The following is an 18,674-nucleotide window of genomic DNA, read 5'->3' as shown; positions in this document are numbered from 1 at the left end:
TGTCGGCATACGCATGCATTATGCTCAGTAATTTGAAACAATCAGCAATAATTCTGACAAATAGCAACGTCAAGAAATCATGCAAGACTTTATGCAATAAATAAAACATACAAAAGACTAACACGACGACAGAATTATTACGTACCGCAAGATTGTTATTCCGCAGAAAAATGCAGGACATAATTTGGGGCTTTTTTTGAGTCCATAGACCTACCTTCACTGGTGCATCATATTAGCAATACCGCGAATACCCCCCCCCCCCCAAAAAAAAATCAGGTACTAGATCAGCAAATATATCCTGTTCCATGGTTAGTTCTCAATATTAGCGTTCCAAATGAAGATGAGAATTGAGTATGCTGGTCACCAAGAATTTCCTTCTTTGTATACATAGCAAACTGGTTAATCTTGAATATGTTGAGCTTAAAGAAAAATGGTGCTGCGTGATATTACCGTTTTAAGTTTTCTATGCAGCGAACAGCTCTTTTTGCTGGAATTATTCACTTGTCTTAATTTGTCCTACTAGTGATATCCAAGATTATTAGGCAGTAGTGAAGATCAGAATGAACAGGACCATAATAAAACTGAAGTTTTAATCATTTCGGCAACAAATTTCGGATATTCTACAATATCGATATTGACCTACACATAATTGCATGAAGCTTATTTACGTGAGGTGTCCCGCTCGTGTTTTCTTCGTTAACATATAGAAATTTGTACTTACGTACCCGTTCAATATCGGAGTTTTATACAAACATTATAATAGTCAAGCTTGTTTACACATCTGAAAATTACACATTTAGTTTTTCTAACATTCAATTAAAGTTGATTATATCCAACCAGTTTGACATTTCAATTAAGCATCTGTTAGCTGCCTTTTCAAGATCGAGTAGGGTCTGCGCGCAAAAAAAGATGTACTTGTGTTCTTTGCATATAGTATTATGTCAGAAGTTTAAAATTTTCAGTTTGACATTTCAATTAATTGAAATGAGTTCCCAAACCAGTTTGACATTTCAATTAAGCATCTATTAGCTGTCTCTTCAAGATCGAGTAGGGTCTGCGCGCAAAAAAAGATGTACTTGTGTTCTTTGCATATAGTATTATGTCAGAAGTTTGCGCTATATAGACTATTTCATTTATATAGATAAAAATATAACTCTGCAGGACTCTATATTTTATTGGCAGCAATTGCAACCGTTTAAACAAGTGAAATGTACCCTGCCAGATAGATGGCTACGAACTAAATTTAGTGCTATGCCTCGGATACCGTAATGTGGGAGTTTACAAAACAAAACAGCATGATTGATGGTTGATTGAACCTAGCGCCTTTTTAAATTGCAAGAAATAATGAAAGTGTCTGTTACTTATTCTCAATTATTTAATTTTTGTTTATTATCCAGTAGTTCCATTTCTGCTGAATTCTATTACCGCAACTTGAACTGTTCTTTTAAGCATTTGACGATTATCAAGCAACTTGCCTAATCATAATTTTAATGTGTACTCTAATACTTTAGAAAATAAAGAGTGGACGAATATAGGCCAGTAGTTGTTCAACTCATTGCGAGAGCCACGTTTGTGGATGACTACTACTTTAGCAATCTGTATGCCTTCTGGAAAAGTACCTGTGACAAAAACTTGATTACAGACATGCTGCAATGGCCCACATAATATTTCAGCAACGTATACAATTGGTTCGGCCTTGATGTCATTATAACCAGCTGCAGTATTTTGATTTATTGATTTCAGATATGCCACTGTTTCCCATTGACTACATTGATTCAAGATAGTTCGTATAGGAAGAAGCTATGTACTTTTCCATATAATTTGGTGGGCCACATGTCTGCACTGCTGTATCTGAAGTGATTTTTTTCAATTGTCCGCCAGACTAACCTCGCTGTACTCAACGTCATCAATTATAAGCGTTGTAGAAAGACTATGTATATTTTGTTTTCTCAATACGCGAGCGTGCCGAACTTCATATTTTTCTAAAATCATGACAGACCACAGCAAACTTTTCCTGGTAATACTGAACGCGAACTCTCTGTTTATTTCTTTCAATCATTTTTGTACTCGAGTAACATAGATACATCTCTTAGTGTGACATTTGTATTTAGTTTAACATTAGCTTAACATTTGTAATTTAACATATCGTATTCTATTTCGCTCTCTAATTTTTTTCTAAAGTACTCTAATAATGAATGGTTTTCCTGACTTACTCTGCTTTTTATTGCACTGCAGTGGGAAGGCGTCATCATAGAAGTGCTTTAAATATTGCAGAACCAATTCATACTATGTTGATCGCTGTTTGCTATATGCTCTCAATCTCTCTTTCCTTTCTCTCTTTTGTTTTTCTTTTTCTCCTTTTTTTTTCTCCCATCTGTTTCATCTGTTCGCTTCTTGCTGTCTGCTGCCTTCTGGTTACTAGGACTAGTCAAGTTGCTGTTCATAGGAACTTTTTTCCTAATGCCTTGGAACCTTGTACTACTTGTTTTCAAGAATAAAGGTATTATTATTATTATTATTATTATTTACGCTTGGATTTGTTTCTCTGTAGACATCATTCCAATCAACATTCTCAATACAGCTTGAAAAGCAGAGAAGGTACTGACACTAGAGGAGCGATAAGTACCAGGAAGATCATTCACATGCCTTTTTTTGTTTTCTTAATCATGGGGAAGAAACAAAATACAGGGAAGTGATTGCTCAAATCACTCGTGAGGCCACCGGCACTGAAGTCTCTGTTATCTTTGTGAGTTAGACACGTTTAGTAGGGCTTCACTTGTCGTAATTTAGGTGGCAGGTTATTACATTGGTGCAGCAAAATAGTTCAATCACATCTGAAAATTGTCTGCATTGGGGGCCATGTGGTAAAAGATCAGTAATAAAATTACCAACAAGGACAACACGCAAATACATTATTGACGCGAATTCAAAAACAGAAGTTATGACACGAAATAATTCTTGAGTATGCTCTGACCGCGATCGATAAACTAAGGCAATCAGTGATTGCATGTATTTATTAGCGATCGATTCATAATCTGTACAAAGATAAGAAAAATCAGTGAGCACGTCAGGCAAGATGTCATTTTTATATATAATGACGCTTCCCCTCCCCTGCGGTCCATTGTATAAACATCTTCGGCTATGCTGGGTGTGTTTTGTTTTTTTCTAGCTGCACAAAGTTTGATTTCCTGTGGTTCCTGTGGCCATTGATTCTACGAGAAATTAAAATGCCTAATAGAACAATTAACATATTTATGCTAATGAACTTCTTAAATACATTACGGCACATATTTTAATCTGCGAATTGTAGGTAGTGAATATGCAAGGCATATCGACTTGGAACAAATTCTCAGGACTATGCCAGTTTTGATGTATTAATTTTTAAAATGCCCCACGAAATGCATCGGCGTTCCAGTTATGTTACAGCTTCAATGCATAACAATGTAGGTGCAAGAACTGCGCATTTTTCCCGCAAGTTGGACCACGCATATCTCCACACCGCCGCCATCCTCAGAATTCGTAACCGCGGTAACACCGAGCCCTTAGAAGTGAAACCTGACAATTGCCGCCTTTGGGACTCGGGCTCGCTAATCTAAGTGCTTGAGTGACCCTACGCGGAACTAAGGTGAGTGTTTGGGCATGTTGGTAAGACATGAAAGAGCTTCATGCGCACAAGACGAGGACAGAGAAGAGGAAGAAACATGGATTGCGATCGTGTGTCTTAGCTGCTTCTCTGTCCTCGTCTTGTGCCCATAAAGTTGTTCCTCCCTTTAAGCTCTCTGTCGAGGCTCAGTGCTATACGCATGAAGCCTTAAGAACAACGCCTATTATCAACAAAAGTCTGTTTACGAATAAATGCTTAATGTGTGTGTGTGAAGCCTCTGCTTCACGTAGCAACGGTTGGAAAACAAGAGTAAAAAAAATTCATTTGTGCCCACTGCAGTCATTGAAGTAATCCGGGCAATAAATTTCACTTTGCCGTGCTTTTCAAGCAAAAAAAAAAAAAAATCTGCGCACAAGGCTTCGTGGATGGAGAAGGAATATTAATCTACCATGATCATACTGTTCGGGCTTCGGCCTTTTTGTCTTTGCTGATTTATATTCACCTCAAAAAAAAGAAAAATAAAGAACCGGCAAAGGCTTCTGTCGGCAAACATTTGAATTCCTTGATTACGTTTTGGTAGAATTACCCATAAAACACCTTGATCACAAGTAATCCGCGTCTTGCGGGTGTCCTTGAAATGAATATGAGCATAGTGTTATTGAATGTCGTGCAACCAGCACGTAGCATAGGGCATAGGGTGGCGTCAGTGTCCCTGTGGCGCCATACCTTTCTTACGTTTTCCATCAATACGCCTCTAGACGAACCGGATCAACCACATTTACTTCTACTGGCGACATTAACTATATCACCGCACCAGAAATTATAACAGCGCATGACTGTTTGGTCCCGGATATTGATCAAGGCCAGCGTGCCGAAACTACAGAGTGGGTTATGAGGGCCGGCCCGGTGAGGAGCTCCGAATTAATTTTTACCACCTGGGGTTCTTTAACGTCCACCACACGAGCATTTATTCTGCCTTCTGTCCCCTCCGGTATGCGGACGCCGCGGTCAGCAATCGAACCCGCGTCCTCGTTCTGAGCAGCGGAACGTCATAGCCACGCGGCGGGCGTACGCGAAGCTCCGCGTCCTTGGATAATTCTTACGTAGTTTCCTGTGTTCGCAAGAATTAAGACGGGGTTTTGCAGCGACCGGTCGTCAAATACTTTCGCGTACTCTTCAGGCGCCAATGCTACCTTCTCCCCATATCCGACACACGCGACAGTGCACCGAATTTGGCCAAAAAAAAAAAGAAAAGAAAAAGCAAATCATGAAGAAAGCCTGGAAAGAGCCTCGTGCGGAAGTGTCACGGAGATTCTAGGAACGTCTCATCGAACCATGGTTTTCGCAGCAAGTACGTACGTGTTGTTCTCGTAACCTCCGTCCGCTCGCTACGTTCTTGCAAACAGCCAAGTTAATTACGAGAATGACCTACTGGAAGAAAGGTGTTGCAATGGCATTTCCTTTAGACCAAAGGTTTCATGTATTGTTTTGGATTCTAGAACGGATGCTTCCGTCGCGTCGGGTTATAAAACAGGAGTTGGTTCTATAGGCGGGGCATTCAGTCTCTGTCGAGCACCGTTGGTCCCGGACTAGTCGACTCCCCAAACACAAGGTACAGATTCAGTTGAAGACGCCAACATCTGCAAAATAAATGAAGGTGAGCCAATATTTCTGGCCTATGGCAGTCCTGCCATATTCCTGTGACAATCAGGACACAGATGTGATTACAGCTATCAATGCGTATTTATTGAGTCCCATAGCTTTGCGTATTTATTGTATATTTGCTAACAATGTTTGTTATTTGTGCCGAGTTATGTACTACACTATCCTCTATGCCCTACGGGATGTCATGTGGTGATATAGTAAAGCGTATCTGAATAACTAATATTTTTCACAATTTAATGCTCTGTAGCTAGCCTTTAATCGTAGTCCACCATGTCATAAGTTGCATTATTTCGTTCAGGCATCAGATTGCACGAAATGGCGTAACGACTTAACTTGCGGTTGTAGCATTTTCTGCAGAGCCTGATATACCCGCGGGGTATATATAGCTCCACGTCGCCGCCGCGTCGACATCGCTGTGGAGGGGAATGGAGCGACCGAAGAAGATAGTCACTCCTGGGGAAGAGGAAGCGCGGCGCGAAAGGCAGCGCGCCACTACTCGACAGGGAATGAGACGACTTTGGGCCGATCCAGAATATCGCGCCGGCTAAGCGGTGACTAAACGACAGCGAATGTCAGAATACTTAGAGTTTCGAGCCAGCGATAGGAAGCAAACCCGTTTGAGCAACCAGAAGCGTCGCCAAAACGATCCGGGCTTGCGAGTCCTGGATAATTTCCAGCGGCAATTGCGGAGAGCCACGGCAGGTGCCAACGGACGGTTTGCTCGCGAGTTTCTCAACAGTGAGTTTGGGCACAGTTTCCGAGTGTGCGATAGACTCTGGTTCGATACTCAGTTGTCTACGCTTAGCTCCGTGCGCGACTGCGAAAAGCGAGAGACTGCGGTGTGGATCGTACGACAAGCGTTTCCCGACGAAGCTAGGTGAGGCGGCCAGCTTCGCTGCTTCCCCATGTCTTCACGTCACTATAGTGCGGAACTGCCACAATATTTTGTTTAGGTGGAACTCAATTCCAGTGCAAAGCTTATAATACATTAATATCTACTGCACGAAAATATCTATGGGTTGTCAATGTAGAAATCAACCTTTAAACCCGTGCGGAATACGCATGTCGGAGAACGTGTCGATAAAAGTGAGGTACATTCATTTAATATTACAGTACAAACGAGTACTTCTGAAACCCAATTCCAAATGAGCCGCATTTGAATGTAACCGGCCCGCTATAAACACAAAAAGGACGCTAAGCAGAAGCACCTGATGAGTTTCCTCCAGACAGATAACACATTTCTTCAAAATTTCATTTTCGTTAATTTCGTCGTAATACGTTCCTTATGAGAAAAGAAAATGAAAACCAAAGTTTCATTTTGTATTCCTCTCTGAAACTCCACGTCCGGGTTACGTTATGGATTTCAATGTATTTCTTTTTCTATTTGGGCCGTTTTGACTAAGTGAACGCTTTGGAAATTTACTTAGATCTGTCTGCGGTGTTTTAAAACACATTGAAGCCCATCTGTACCGATATAACATTAGCTAGTCCCGAGCAGAGGATATCGAATCAATGACGTCACGCTGGCTGATGCGGAAACTTCAAGGGGCCTTCGGCCCCCGTCATTCGCTCTTGTATCTTTTCTGGCTTACCATGGCCTTTTCTCGTGGCAAGGAGTGTATTTTTCTATGTGTGTTTTGGAAGGGTAATTTAATAATACAACTCCAATTATTTTTCTCTCTACAGTCCCGTTAACGCTTGTAATCTATATGACGCGCGCATGAGAGTCACTCCCAAGCGATGAACGGCAACTTAACAATAAGCTTAAAAAGAAAACTATGCAATCAGTGCAATCCGCCCGTATCTACGGGATTGAAAATTGTACGAAAGAACAAACAAACAAAAAAGAATGGAACTAGTGAAAGTTGACAATATGAAAAGAGAAAACGCAGGTAGCGGCTTTTGTACTTGAGATTAATATAAATGAGTTGAGTGTGGGGGCTCATGTGATGAACGGAAAAGATATCCCCTAGCCTCTATTAGTATAACGAAATGAATGTTAAGAAAAGGGGCATGTTGTCGAGGGTGGCAAGGCATTTAGGTGAAGTGGTAAGAATATGAAATTTCCAGGCATAGGGCGGAGTAAGCTTACGCAACACATTGATCAATACCAATGGGAGAGGCCTTTGTCCTACAGTGGTTACAAACTAGGATGATGGTGACAATGATATGATGATGACGATGCCCTCTTATTCTAAACGCAGTACTTTTCTGTGGCTGCTGTCTGCGCCTTTGTGGCCTGCAGCGTCTTCGCTGAGGATGCCGCCAAGAAAGAGAAGGACATCGAAGGTCGCGGAGGCATTCTAGGGGGCGGTCTAGGAGCTGGTCTAGGAGCCGGCGGTTACGGCGCTGGCGTGGGACCCATCCTAGCCGGCGCGGGTCTTGGAGGCGCTGGACTGGGCGGGCTTGGTGTGGCTAGCGGCGCTGGCTATGGCGGCATTGGTCTTGCTGGCCCTGCAGTTGCCAATACTGGACTAGTCGGAACCGGCGGCCTCGGTTACGGGGCTGGTCTTGGATCCGGTGGTCTCGGCTACGGTCGTCTTGGCTACAGTGGTCTCGGATACGGAAATGGTATCGGAATCGGCCGTATCGGGTACGGTGGTCTCGGCTACGGAAGCGGCCTTGGCTACGGTGGTGGCTACCAGTCCGGCTACGGCTCTTCTGCTGGAGGCCAGCAAGGAGGATACCAGGGTGGAGCCAGGGGACTCAACCAGGGTGCCGCTGGCTTCGCTGGTGGTGCGTCTGCCAGCAACGTGAACGCCTATAACAACAAGCAGGGTTACAGTCACACTTCAGGCTTTGCGGGAAGCGACAGCAAGAGCTTCGGCTCCGTACAGAAGCAGGGCTACGCTGGATTCGGAAGCGGCACTGGCGGACTCCAGGGAGGATACGGGCTGACGTCGTTCGGGCAGAACGCCGGCTCCGGCTTCGGCGGAGGATACCTCGGCTAAAGGTGGGCACAAGCACGAGCTGCATCAAGGCATGCAGCTTACGTATGTACGTACATACACATACATACATAAATACATACATACATACATACATACATACATACATACATACATACATACATACATACATACATACATACATACATACATACATACATACATACATACATACATACATACATACAAGTGTACAAGAGCGCTGGATGAGTGCCAACGTTATACTAATCCATAAAAGGGAGACGTTACAGAATTTTAAAACAATCCCGTTAGCTTCCTTTCAGTATTGTATAAAATATCCATCAATATAACTTCCAATAGAATGGGGGCAATGCTTGAATTCAATCGGCTGGTTTTAGGAAGGGATATTCTACAATGAATCACGGCCGCGTCATCAATCAGGTAAGCGGGAAATCTGCGGAGTACAATTATTCTCTCTAAATGGCCTTTATAGATTGCGAAAATGCATTTGATTTAGTGGAGATACCAGCAGTCATGGATGCATTGCGTAATCAAGGAGTACAGGAGGCATACGTAAGTCTATTGTGAAATATCCACAAAGATTCCACAGTTACATTGCTTCTCCTCAAGAACAGTAGAAAAATACATATCAAGAAATGAGTCAGGCAAGGTGGCACAGTCTCTTCAATGATATTCACTCCATGGTTAAAAAAGGTATGCAAGCTGTTAGACTGGTAACGCTTAGGAGTGAGGATCAACGCGCAATTATCTCAACACCGTTGGGTTCGCTCATGACATTATGCTGTTCAGCAACAATTGGGATGAATTGCAACAAATGGTTGATTACCTTAACCGAGAAAGTGTAAGAGCAGGATTGATGATTATTATGCAGAAGACAAAGGTAATCTTCAATAGCCTGGTAAGGAAGTAATAATTCATGATCGCCAGTCAACACCTAGATTCTGCGGAGGTGTCCTTTTATCTAGGTCAATTAATCACAGGGGACCATGATCATAAGCAGGAAGCTTGCAGAACAATAAAAATAGGTTGGACGGCATACGACAGGCATTACCAAATCTTGACTGAGAGCTTGCCACTGTCATTGAAAAGGAAAGTGTACAATTATTACATTCTACCGGTGCTAACATATGGGGTAGAAACTTGGAGGTTAACAAAGAATCTCGAGAACAAGTTAAGGACCGCACAAAGAGCTATGGAACGAAAAATGTTAGGCCTAACGTTAAGAGACAGGAAGAGAGCGGTGTGGATCAGAGAGCAAACGGGGATAGCCGATATTCTAATTGACTATAAGAGAAAAAAACGGATCTGGACAGGCTATGTAATGCGTAGGATGGATAACCGATGGACCATTAGAGTTACAGAATGGATACCAAGAGAAGGGAAGCGCAGTCGAGGGTGGCAGAAAACTAGGTGGGGTGATGAAGTTAAGAAATTTGCTGGCGCAAGTTGGAATCACCTAGCGCAAGACAGGGGTAACGGGAGATCACAGGGAGAGGCCTTCGTCCTGCAGTGGACATAAATATAGGCTGCTGCTGATTATAATGATGATGCCACTATTATTTATAATTCAGAATGTACATCCTTGCAATTTTTTAACAATAACGCGAGCGTTGACCGCACGGCGTGTCAGTGGCCTTGTAGCGGTGAGGGGCACTCTTGAAGCGAACAGCGCAGCAGAATACATTCGAACTAGAATTAACCTCGCACGACCGCACATAAAGTTGCTAATCCCGCCATCCCTCACCTATACAAGGCCGCTGACACGCCATATGGTCGAGGCTCGCGTGATACTGTTAAAAAATTGCAAGTGTATACTTCAGGCATTTCATTACGGCTAAAAAAAAGAAATGAACGGTATGGCTCTGATGTCAAGTCACACCCAATTATGGTTTTATAAGCGCTGAGGTGACTTATTTTGCTAGAGGCAGTATGTAATCACCAGAAAGCACTTAACCTCTGAAAAAAATAACAGGCGATAACCACCGGAAGAGGTTGTTGCTTTCAAAGCACCTCATTTGTGCCCTGAGATTGGTACGGAACCACGTGTTTGCAGAAATGGGTGGCCCACAGGCTTTTGAAACACCAAGAAAGGCGAAAAAAAGAAATAAAATTTTGACTCCGAAAACATCCAAGCGGACCATGGACCGTACGGCTTGATTTGGAATAAATGGCACATAGTTACCCGTAATAAGAGGAATGCTGAAGGCTAGAAAATTATAACTTTTGGGAAATGATGTAATGCGCAAACGAAACAATGGAGAAAAAGAAACACAGTAAAGTATATTGAAAGTGATCAGCTTTGCACCGAGCAAAAGGAAAATTGCAGTATGGATCAGAGAGAATACGTACACAGGGTTTATGATATTACCGTTGAGATTAAGGACATGAAGTTGGCCTGGATAGGTGACGTAATGTCGATGAAAATACGAATGCAATTATTCGTATATGAGCGCATTATTTGTGCAGTTACCAATCTACACCTGTTGTTCTCCGACAATTGCTGAGCAACAGGCTACCTTCCGGATGTGAGCATTTCAATGACCCTGTTTTTCGTGTCTTTCCAGACTGAACATGCGTCATCTTTTCCTGCTCTGCTTCGGAAATTCTTGTGGTCACAAATGATCTCTGGCAGCTTCCGAGAACTCAATAAAACTTCCTCCGGGACAACACATTGCTCGAATCTATTCTCTCCATTGCGTGAACTTCCGAGGGCTTATAAGGGACGTACAAAGGAAATCTAAGGGAGTTTAATACACATGCACTTTTGCGACAACCAAACAAATTGGGAAAATGTCTGCTCAATACATTTCCATTGGTTTCTGGGCTACCAAAGAAAATACTCGGCCCAAGCCACCATGGGTGGTTTTTAATTACGAACACTTAATAATTCTTCAAATATGCCCCCAGCATTTTATGAGCGTCAGAAGTTTGGCTGAAATTGATGCGACGTTTTTTGCTGCTCGCATTATCACGTTAAAAAGTTTTCGACTACTGCGGTTGTTGGTTGATCCCAAGGGTAACACCATGACCATTGAGACTGTTAAATATTTATTGTACACGAAAGTTAGCTCAAACTGCACCTGCAATGAGAGATGCTGTAGTGAAAAACCACCTAGTATTTCTCATCACCTAGCACATACCGAGATATCTGGCACTAGAAATTGACATCGATAGATATCAAAGTTAATTTCATACCGTTTCAGCGTCGTCTGTAAAAATGTATTTCTGTGGTTTTGCATGCCAAAACCACGATATGATTATGAGGCGCACCATAGAGGGGGACTCCGGATCAATTCTGACTACCTGGGGCTTTTTACCGAGCACCTAATACACGAGTGTACATGAGTGTTTTTGCAGTTCGCCCCTATCGAAATACGGCGGCCTCGGCCGGAATTTGACCACATGACCTCGGCCTTAGCAGCGCCACGCCAAAGCTGCGCCACCAAGGCGGGTCGTGTCGTCGATAGCAGCTATCGTCATGTTTACTTGCCATGAAAACTTGCCAAAAAGCTACATTTGTCCTTATCAGCGTTCAGGGCTTAGCCCTTAAATATAAAGATGTTAGCCACAGGACAACATGTTATGCAGTTCCCACGCACTCTGAGAATTGATGCTATGCAAAGCATCTTGCAAGTTGATGGTTGTTCAGCATTGTTTGTGGTTCTGCAAAGCGTTACCAGGTAGACCAACGCGATTGTGTAGAGCGAGCAGTTGTCCGCGCGACGCGAGCTTATGTTCGATGACAGCAACGAGACGATTGGGACGGTGAAGACTACCTTATGACGGCTACGGAATGCTCGTAGGGTGGTGGACGGGCGTAGTCGAGAGAAACAAGGATTGTGGTGCCATCTGCAACTAAGTTTTAATCGTACGTACCTATGTCAAGGTCGCGTGGTGTAATTTGTTCGCCGGTAAAGAAACGTTAACCCCTACCCGCCTCCCCCTCAATTTAGACATGGACCGATCTTGAACATGGTGCAATGTCGCAAAGCTTGTACGTAGCGTTAGCTGCTACTAGGAAAATGACTGATGAATGTGGGCCGATCCTGAAGGCGGTGTCTCAAAGCTCTAGATTCCATGAGGGGAAACTGGAAGAAAGTGGCACGTAACGCATGCGCACCAATCGTAGCAAGGGGCTCTTTGGCTTTGGGTCATTCGTGCGAGTGTTGGCTAGTTGGCTCCTTCCTTCGAGTGTGACCTAGTTGTCAACGCATCGAGCTGCTATGCTGGGAGACCGAGGTTCAATCTCATCATCGCATGATTTAATTTTGTTCTGTTGAAGAGGCCCGAAAGTAGGCGAGACGGGACCTACTGCATACCTACCGCAAACTACCTGGGATGAGCCAAAGAATGGTTCGCATTAGGAAGCATCCTTAAGCATTCATTCTTTTTTCTTGTGTGGCTTCAAAGATGAAAAATTGGCCGAAAGGCCTTTTCTGTCAATTTCCTTGCGTCGCATAGACTAAATGCTTCTTAACCCGGTAGTAGTTATGATGCGTTACGTCAGAAGCGAGCAAAATGCAGTTCTAAATCACCCAATGCTATATTCTGAATATGCCCCATGAAACACAACCGAATTCCATTCCTGTAGGATTGAGGCACTGTTCGTACACCAATCTAACAAAAAATCTGAAAAGAAGTGGAGGGGGGATTTGGATATCACCAACCATTAGCATTCAATTTGTTATGTGAAAAGAGCTGTCGCCAAATCCACAAAACCATCTGAAAAGTGATGTGATGACATGTCCCCTCTGCGCATGGTATGAGTGGTCCGTACCTGGTCGGAGCAGCGTGAGAACAGTGCGCCTTTTATTGCAGAAGACATCTCCTTGGGCAGCGCGTCACTCAGTTGCTCCTCACAGCAATAAATAAGAATGGCGATGTGCGTGAGTTGGTTCAACTTCAGGTGTAATTTCGGCAGCGTGAGGCACTAAAATGTGGAAAGAAAGGTAAAAAGGACGAAGCAAGAAGGAATGCAAGAGGACAAAGACAGCGCTCGTGTTTGCCCTCCTGCATACCTTCTTCGTTCTTTTTTACCTTGCTTTCCTTACTTCAATGCTTCGCGCTGCAGAAATTACAGCATATCCTCACAGCAAGTCTGTCCGTTGTGACCTCAGAGTGCCTGATAAGAAAGTGGATCCATTTAACACGATTGATAAAAGACGAGAGATGCCCTTTGATATCACCGCGGCACCAGGCAACGACTATAATCTGGCAGCGATATTTTGTTATTGCGAAGACGAGAGCTACTATAGTGTAGTCAGTAACTACGTAAAAGTGCACTGCCGATGCCACTAACATAGTGGAACATACTTTTTATACATGCGCCAGCCACATACGTTCTCTTATTCTAGCAACGTCAATTTGTAAGCGAACTTGGTTCCAAATTCACGTCTCTTGGGACCTATTGTTTGTAGCGTGGAGGAAACAAGGCCAAGTGCAGTGCTGTTTGTGTTTTCTTCTTCTTGGCGGAGCTATATGACTGAATTCTTGGCTGGTCACCGAATACAGGTTCGTTAGAGTAAATAAAACATTATTAAAAGTTTAGTGGGACCACTGCGTGCCTATAAGGGCGTTATTTGAAAAACATTTGTTATTTGAAAATGGTTCAATATAACCCTATTACTCTTCAGAACACGGATCCCATGAATGGTTGGTTTCCAAAGACAAATTTTAAGGGCCTCCCCATCTATTCAAGTCATCACGACGAAGTGCGGTTTTTGTCCTTGAAGGAGAGACAATTACCCGACGAGGCAGCCCGAATGGCCACCAGAAGCTTCTGTGAATGAAAACTCGACTCTGATTCCATCCGCAGTTTCCCGGTTTCTCTCCACGTAGTGGCCGAGTTACCGCCGCCGGCGTGACATCAATGCTGGTTTCTTTTTTTTTTTTTTTCTTGTGTTTCGTCGCAAGATTGTATCGCTGCCCCACATCGCATCTTTTGCAAGAGGACAACGGAAGCTCGTTCATTTCAGTGCCAAGTCGGTGCGTCATCGTGACAGCGGGGTATTTGTGGGGATTTGTAATTGTTTGAAAAATCTATGTTACAAATAAATGAATGAATATGGAAACTTAAGAACTACCGAATATTTTTTTTTTTGTTTTATGGTCCCTTATCCCGCTGTTACTGCTGCTTAGCAGTAATCACGACCAAGCTGTGGCCTAATTGAAAACGTTTTGAGAAACCAATATTTTTGAGAATTTCAGCGTTAATGCTGTCTATTTCCGCGCATACCAATATGTTAACTTTATTGATTAACAATGAAATTTCTGTGGAACTAATGACGATGAGACGCATGTACCTGAAATTAAAGTCTCCTGTGGATGGCTTGTTCGAACGGTCTTTCTTTGTGAAGACGTCACTGAAGTGTCTATTTAAAAGAGATCGGCATCTTTGACTCTTCTAAAGTGCAGATAACGGGCGAATTATATCGAGTATTGTCGTATATCCTACGCGTGTCTGGATCATTGCCAGTTCTTCAGCGCGAGGTGTTGCGGATGGCGCGCAGAACCGGAAAACGGCAGCGGCGGACCGGAAGTGGGGCAATCTTGTGGGAAACACGGCGTTTAGAGACGCGCCCTGAACGTGACATGGCGTCTCATTCGCGAACGTCCGTTCGTTGCCCTTTTTGCGTTCGACAGCTAAATAATAACGACAACCTAAGTGGCCGAATCGTGCCTCTGCGTTAGTTCCTACGAACCTGCGGTTGCACCCTAAATTTTTGTTTCGAAACTAAAACCCCTCGTTTCCGCTGCACTTAGTATAAAATATGAGCCACTGCTACCCTGACAACGAGACACTGCCCGACACTCTTCTCCACTGCGAAGAATCCCCAGAACTGCGGAAAAAAGCCTCCGCACAGTACACGGACCAAGGCAGTTATGAAGGTAAGAGTCAGTCAATCGGTGAAAACCATTTCTTTATGAGTATGGCCAAGAGCACCTGAATGTAATTAGCACCGAATAATACTCTAACAAGGGTGGTACACGCAATACTGTGTGCGCTCGTACACTTAAATTTCAGTGGTAATCTTTCATTGGCATGGATAAATAAGCTGTTCGCACTAACGAATAATGCGGTTGCTTCTTTTTCCAAAAGTGGCATGAAAGTGTATCACAGAATGTCACAAAGGTAAAGAAAACATTAGGAAATGGTACATTAGAAATGTCACATGCACTGCATGTTTAGTACAGATACACAAACCGTCATAAGAGGGAGAAGTGAATCGTAAAATTAAGCATTATAAACGTCACAAACACTTCAAGGCTAATACAAATACGCAAAATGTCACACGCGAGAAGAGTGCATGCAGTGCCTACATACATATATTTCGCATACATGCAATGGTATTTTCACCAGACCAAATTTATATATATCTATATTTTTTATCAGTAGCCATTTATTATCTTCATTTGTATCGTGCTTATGAAACAACTGGAATGAAAATATTTACGCTTGTCTCTGTAGGCATTCATTAAGACTTTTTCTAGCCCGTCTATTCCGTTCATGCAGCCGTTGCTTGCGAGGGCTTTAGTGTCGGATGATAGAACACAGATCTTAAACTTTTCGCAAGATCTGCCTACCAATCACACGTTGCTCAATCTTTCCACGAAACCGCAGTTCTACGTCGCCATTGTCTTTGCCCTCGTGGCCTGCGGCGTTCTTGCTGAGGACGCCCCCAAGACGGTTGAGGACATCACAGGACGCGGAGGCCTGGTGGGCGGTGATCTTAAGGGCGTCATTGCTGAGGATGCCGCCAAGAATGAGGACAAGGACATCAAAGGACGCGGAGGCCTGTTTGGCGGTGGTCTCGGAGTCGGTGGCTACGGCGCCGGTGCGGCCGGCCCTGCACTCATTGGAACTAAACTCGTCGGAGCCGGTGGCCACGGATATGGAACAGGTGTCGGCTACGCTGGTCATGGTTACGGCGGCGGCGTCAGCTACGGCGGCGGCTACGGCGGCGGTCACGGCGGCGGTCACGGCGGCGGCTACGGTGGCGGTCACGGCGGCGGTCACGGCGTAGGTCACGGCGTAGGTCACGGCGGCGGTCACGGCTACGGCGGCAGCTACCAGTCCGGCTATGGCTCTTCGGCTGGCGGTTATCAGGGAGGATACCAGGGTGGTGCTGCCGGCTACAATCAGGGATCCTCCGGTTTTGCGGGCGGTTCTTCCAACAAGCACGTCAACGCATACAACGCCAACCAGGGTTACAGCCACAACTCGGGATTCTCGTCCAGCAGCAGCAATACATTCGGCACCGGACACAAGCAGGGCTCCTCCGGATTCGGAGTCAGTGCTGCCGGACACAAGGGTGGCTACGGGCACTCGTCGCACGGTCACAGCGCTGGTGCTGGCTACGGTGGAGGATACCATGGCTGAAGGTGGGCAGTGCACCAGTTTACACAAGGCTTAAGGGCGCGCCTCCGTGCTGTTAACTACAAGATAAGTACTGCATTGGAAAAGTACGATAACTTTATTATTAAATAGTACTATCCATTTTATTCACCTCTTCTCCTTCTTTTTTAATATGAAAGTTCATCATCTTCATGTTCGGGAGGCTACATGCTGTTACAGTAGCAAACAAAAGGGTGAAATGAGGACAAGTAATTGCAGAAAGGTTGAAAATTTATTTTGTTGGTACATTTTCAAACTTATTTGGTGGAGCTTGAACTTAAAGATAAGTTTGAAATGACAACTAACACTAGATGTGTTACTGAAAATTTGCGCGCACAGTTGCATACATGTAGTGAACACGTTAAACCCATTACAAATGATTACTCCAAGTCAGTTATACACCAATTATTTTATGTGCGCCATCTTTCTATTACGCTTCTCCAGTTCGTTCTACTTGCTTTATGATTAAACGCACCCGGCGATTTGCATAAAACTTGCATGAAGTGCTGGACTACTAAAAAACTCGATATCGGCACTCATACGTACGCAGCATGCATACATGCTACGTCAGAATTTTACGCAGCAGGGGTTGTGAAAAAAAAAAACTGAATATTTACCGACGCTGAGCACACAGCCTGGATTTCATATTTGCTACCTGTACTAGTGTATGCGATCAGCATAATGCTATTTGTTACAGAGTAATGCGGCTAAGCCGGCACTAGCTGAAGCAACACGACAGTGATCTTGGGCACAGACTGGTGCTAGAATGTTTTGTCAGCCATATTGGTTATATTTCTAATATATAGTGTATATACACCATATATGTATAAGCTTCCTGCATCGCAGTTAAAATGTTATTGTGTTGTTTTTTTGGTGTTACGAGCCAAAACTGCCCTGAACTTAGGCTTTTTTTAACCTGCATCCCACAAACTTATGATGCCAACTGTACATGCCTCGAACAGTAAGTAGAGTAAATGACTAAAATAAAACTTGGAAAAGCATAGGGTTTCTTACAGTGATGCTCTCAGGTTATGAATGGCAGCTCGCTCATAATTCTTACGTGACACCGATGCTCGCCGTGCAAGAGGTCTGTTCAACTAGATTAATGTAATGAGTGAGCGATTGAACGACTTCATAAAACCTACTTCAACAGAAGAAATAAAATATATAGAAAGAAATATTTAAAAATTTAACGTGGTGTCAAAGCCTTGGCATTAAATGAATTCATAAATTTGCCTGCTCCTTCTAAAACTAAGGAGGCTTGTGCAGACGAGCTTGCTGTTCGATGTACACCATTCTTTATATAGACCTCGTCGTATGCACCACGGAATGACAGTCCGTGTAGAGCTTGCGGCTTTAAGGCGACCGACGCTCGACACTTCCACAAAATGCGCTTCAAAACTGGTGCGGTTTGGAGGACACATACTCAGGTCGAGCACTTGGGCTGTTCCTTCGCTGGTGGCGGCGTGTCAACACCACCTGCAGGACTGCTTTGTCATTGTCGCCATCGATGGGTCGCAACTGGATTTATTGCTGTTTCTTTTGTTACTCTTGTAGGTGTGACGAAGTCTCGTCGTGTAATGCGTGGAGGAAGCATGGCTTGACAGGATGGGACACGACATTCCTTTCCCTGCGCCTTTCATTCGCTTCCTTGAGTTCGAGCCAGTAGTTCCGTTCAGTTGGTAGCGCGCCCCTTCCTCTGTTTCTTTTGAAGTTTGTAGTGTTGTGGCCAGGATATGGGAGGGGGGGGGGGGTGATTGTTCATTCCCGGGAATGAGAGCAAAGAAGCAAGTCTGTACTAATACTTCATTTTATTTCTTTCCAGTGTCTTCGCCATTCTCTCACTGCTGGGTCAGCGGCGGGACCTATACCGTCCTTTGATTTTCTGGAGCCACCTAACAATCAATAAAACCTGTTTCCTTACCACACTCTGGCCATGTCCTTCAATATTAATAAAGCACCGGAATCAAGCTACTATGCCTTTTTGCACAATGTGCACCGCCCGCATGGAATGAAGGGTTGGAAGTAAATAGAAGAGCGTTAGGAAAGAACAAGAACAACGGCTACTACGACGATGGAA

The 18,674-nt window shown here is 43.9% G+C and overlaps 1 protein-coding gene across 4 annotated transcripts in view; it reads left to right on the top strand.

Moving 5' to 3' along the window:
- The window catches only part of LOC119464456 (acanthoscurrin-2-like), a 48,696-nt gene that overhangs the window by 19,702 nt on the left and 10,320 nt on the right, over positions 1-18,674 (top strand). The window contains exons 3-4 of one of the 4 annotated variants that reach the window (XM_049656671.1): positions 7,952-8,222; positions 10,764-10,866. The exons of 2 other annotated variants lie outside the window; for them this stretch is intronic. In XM_049656671.1, the coding sequence (XP_049512628.1) occupies positions 7,952-8,220 (269 nt within the window). In that variant the 3' untranslated portion in view covers positions 8,221-8,222; positions 10,764-10,866. Of the gene's footprint in view, positions 1-7,951; positions 8,223-10,763; positions 10,867-16,310; positions 16,595-18,674 lie in introns of those variants that run through there. One more of the 4 variants, XM_049656672.1, reaches the window with a different exon arrangement.

The sequence above is a fragment of the Dermacentor silvarum genome, chromosome 9, assembly GCF_013339745.2.
Source record: "Dermacentor silvarum isolate Dsil-2018 chromosome 9, BIME_Dsil_1.4, whole genome shotgun sequence".
Taxonomy (NCBI): Eukaryota; Metazoa; Arthropoda; class Arachnida; order Ixodida; family Ixodidae; genus Dermacentor; species Dermacentor silvarum.
This window is presented reverse-complemented; position numbering and strand designations above follow the sequence as displayed.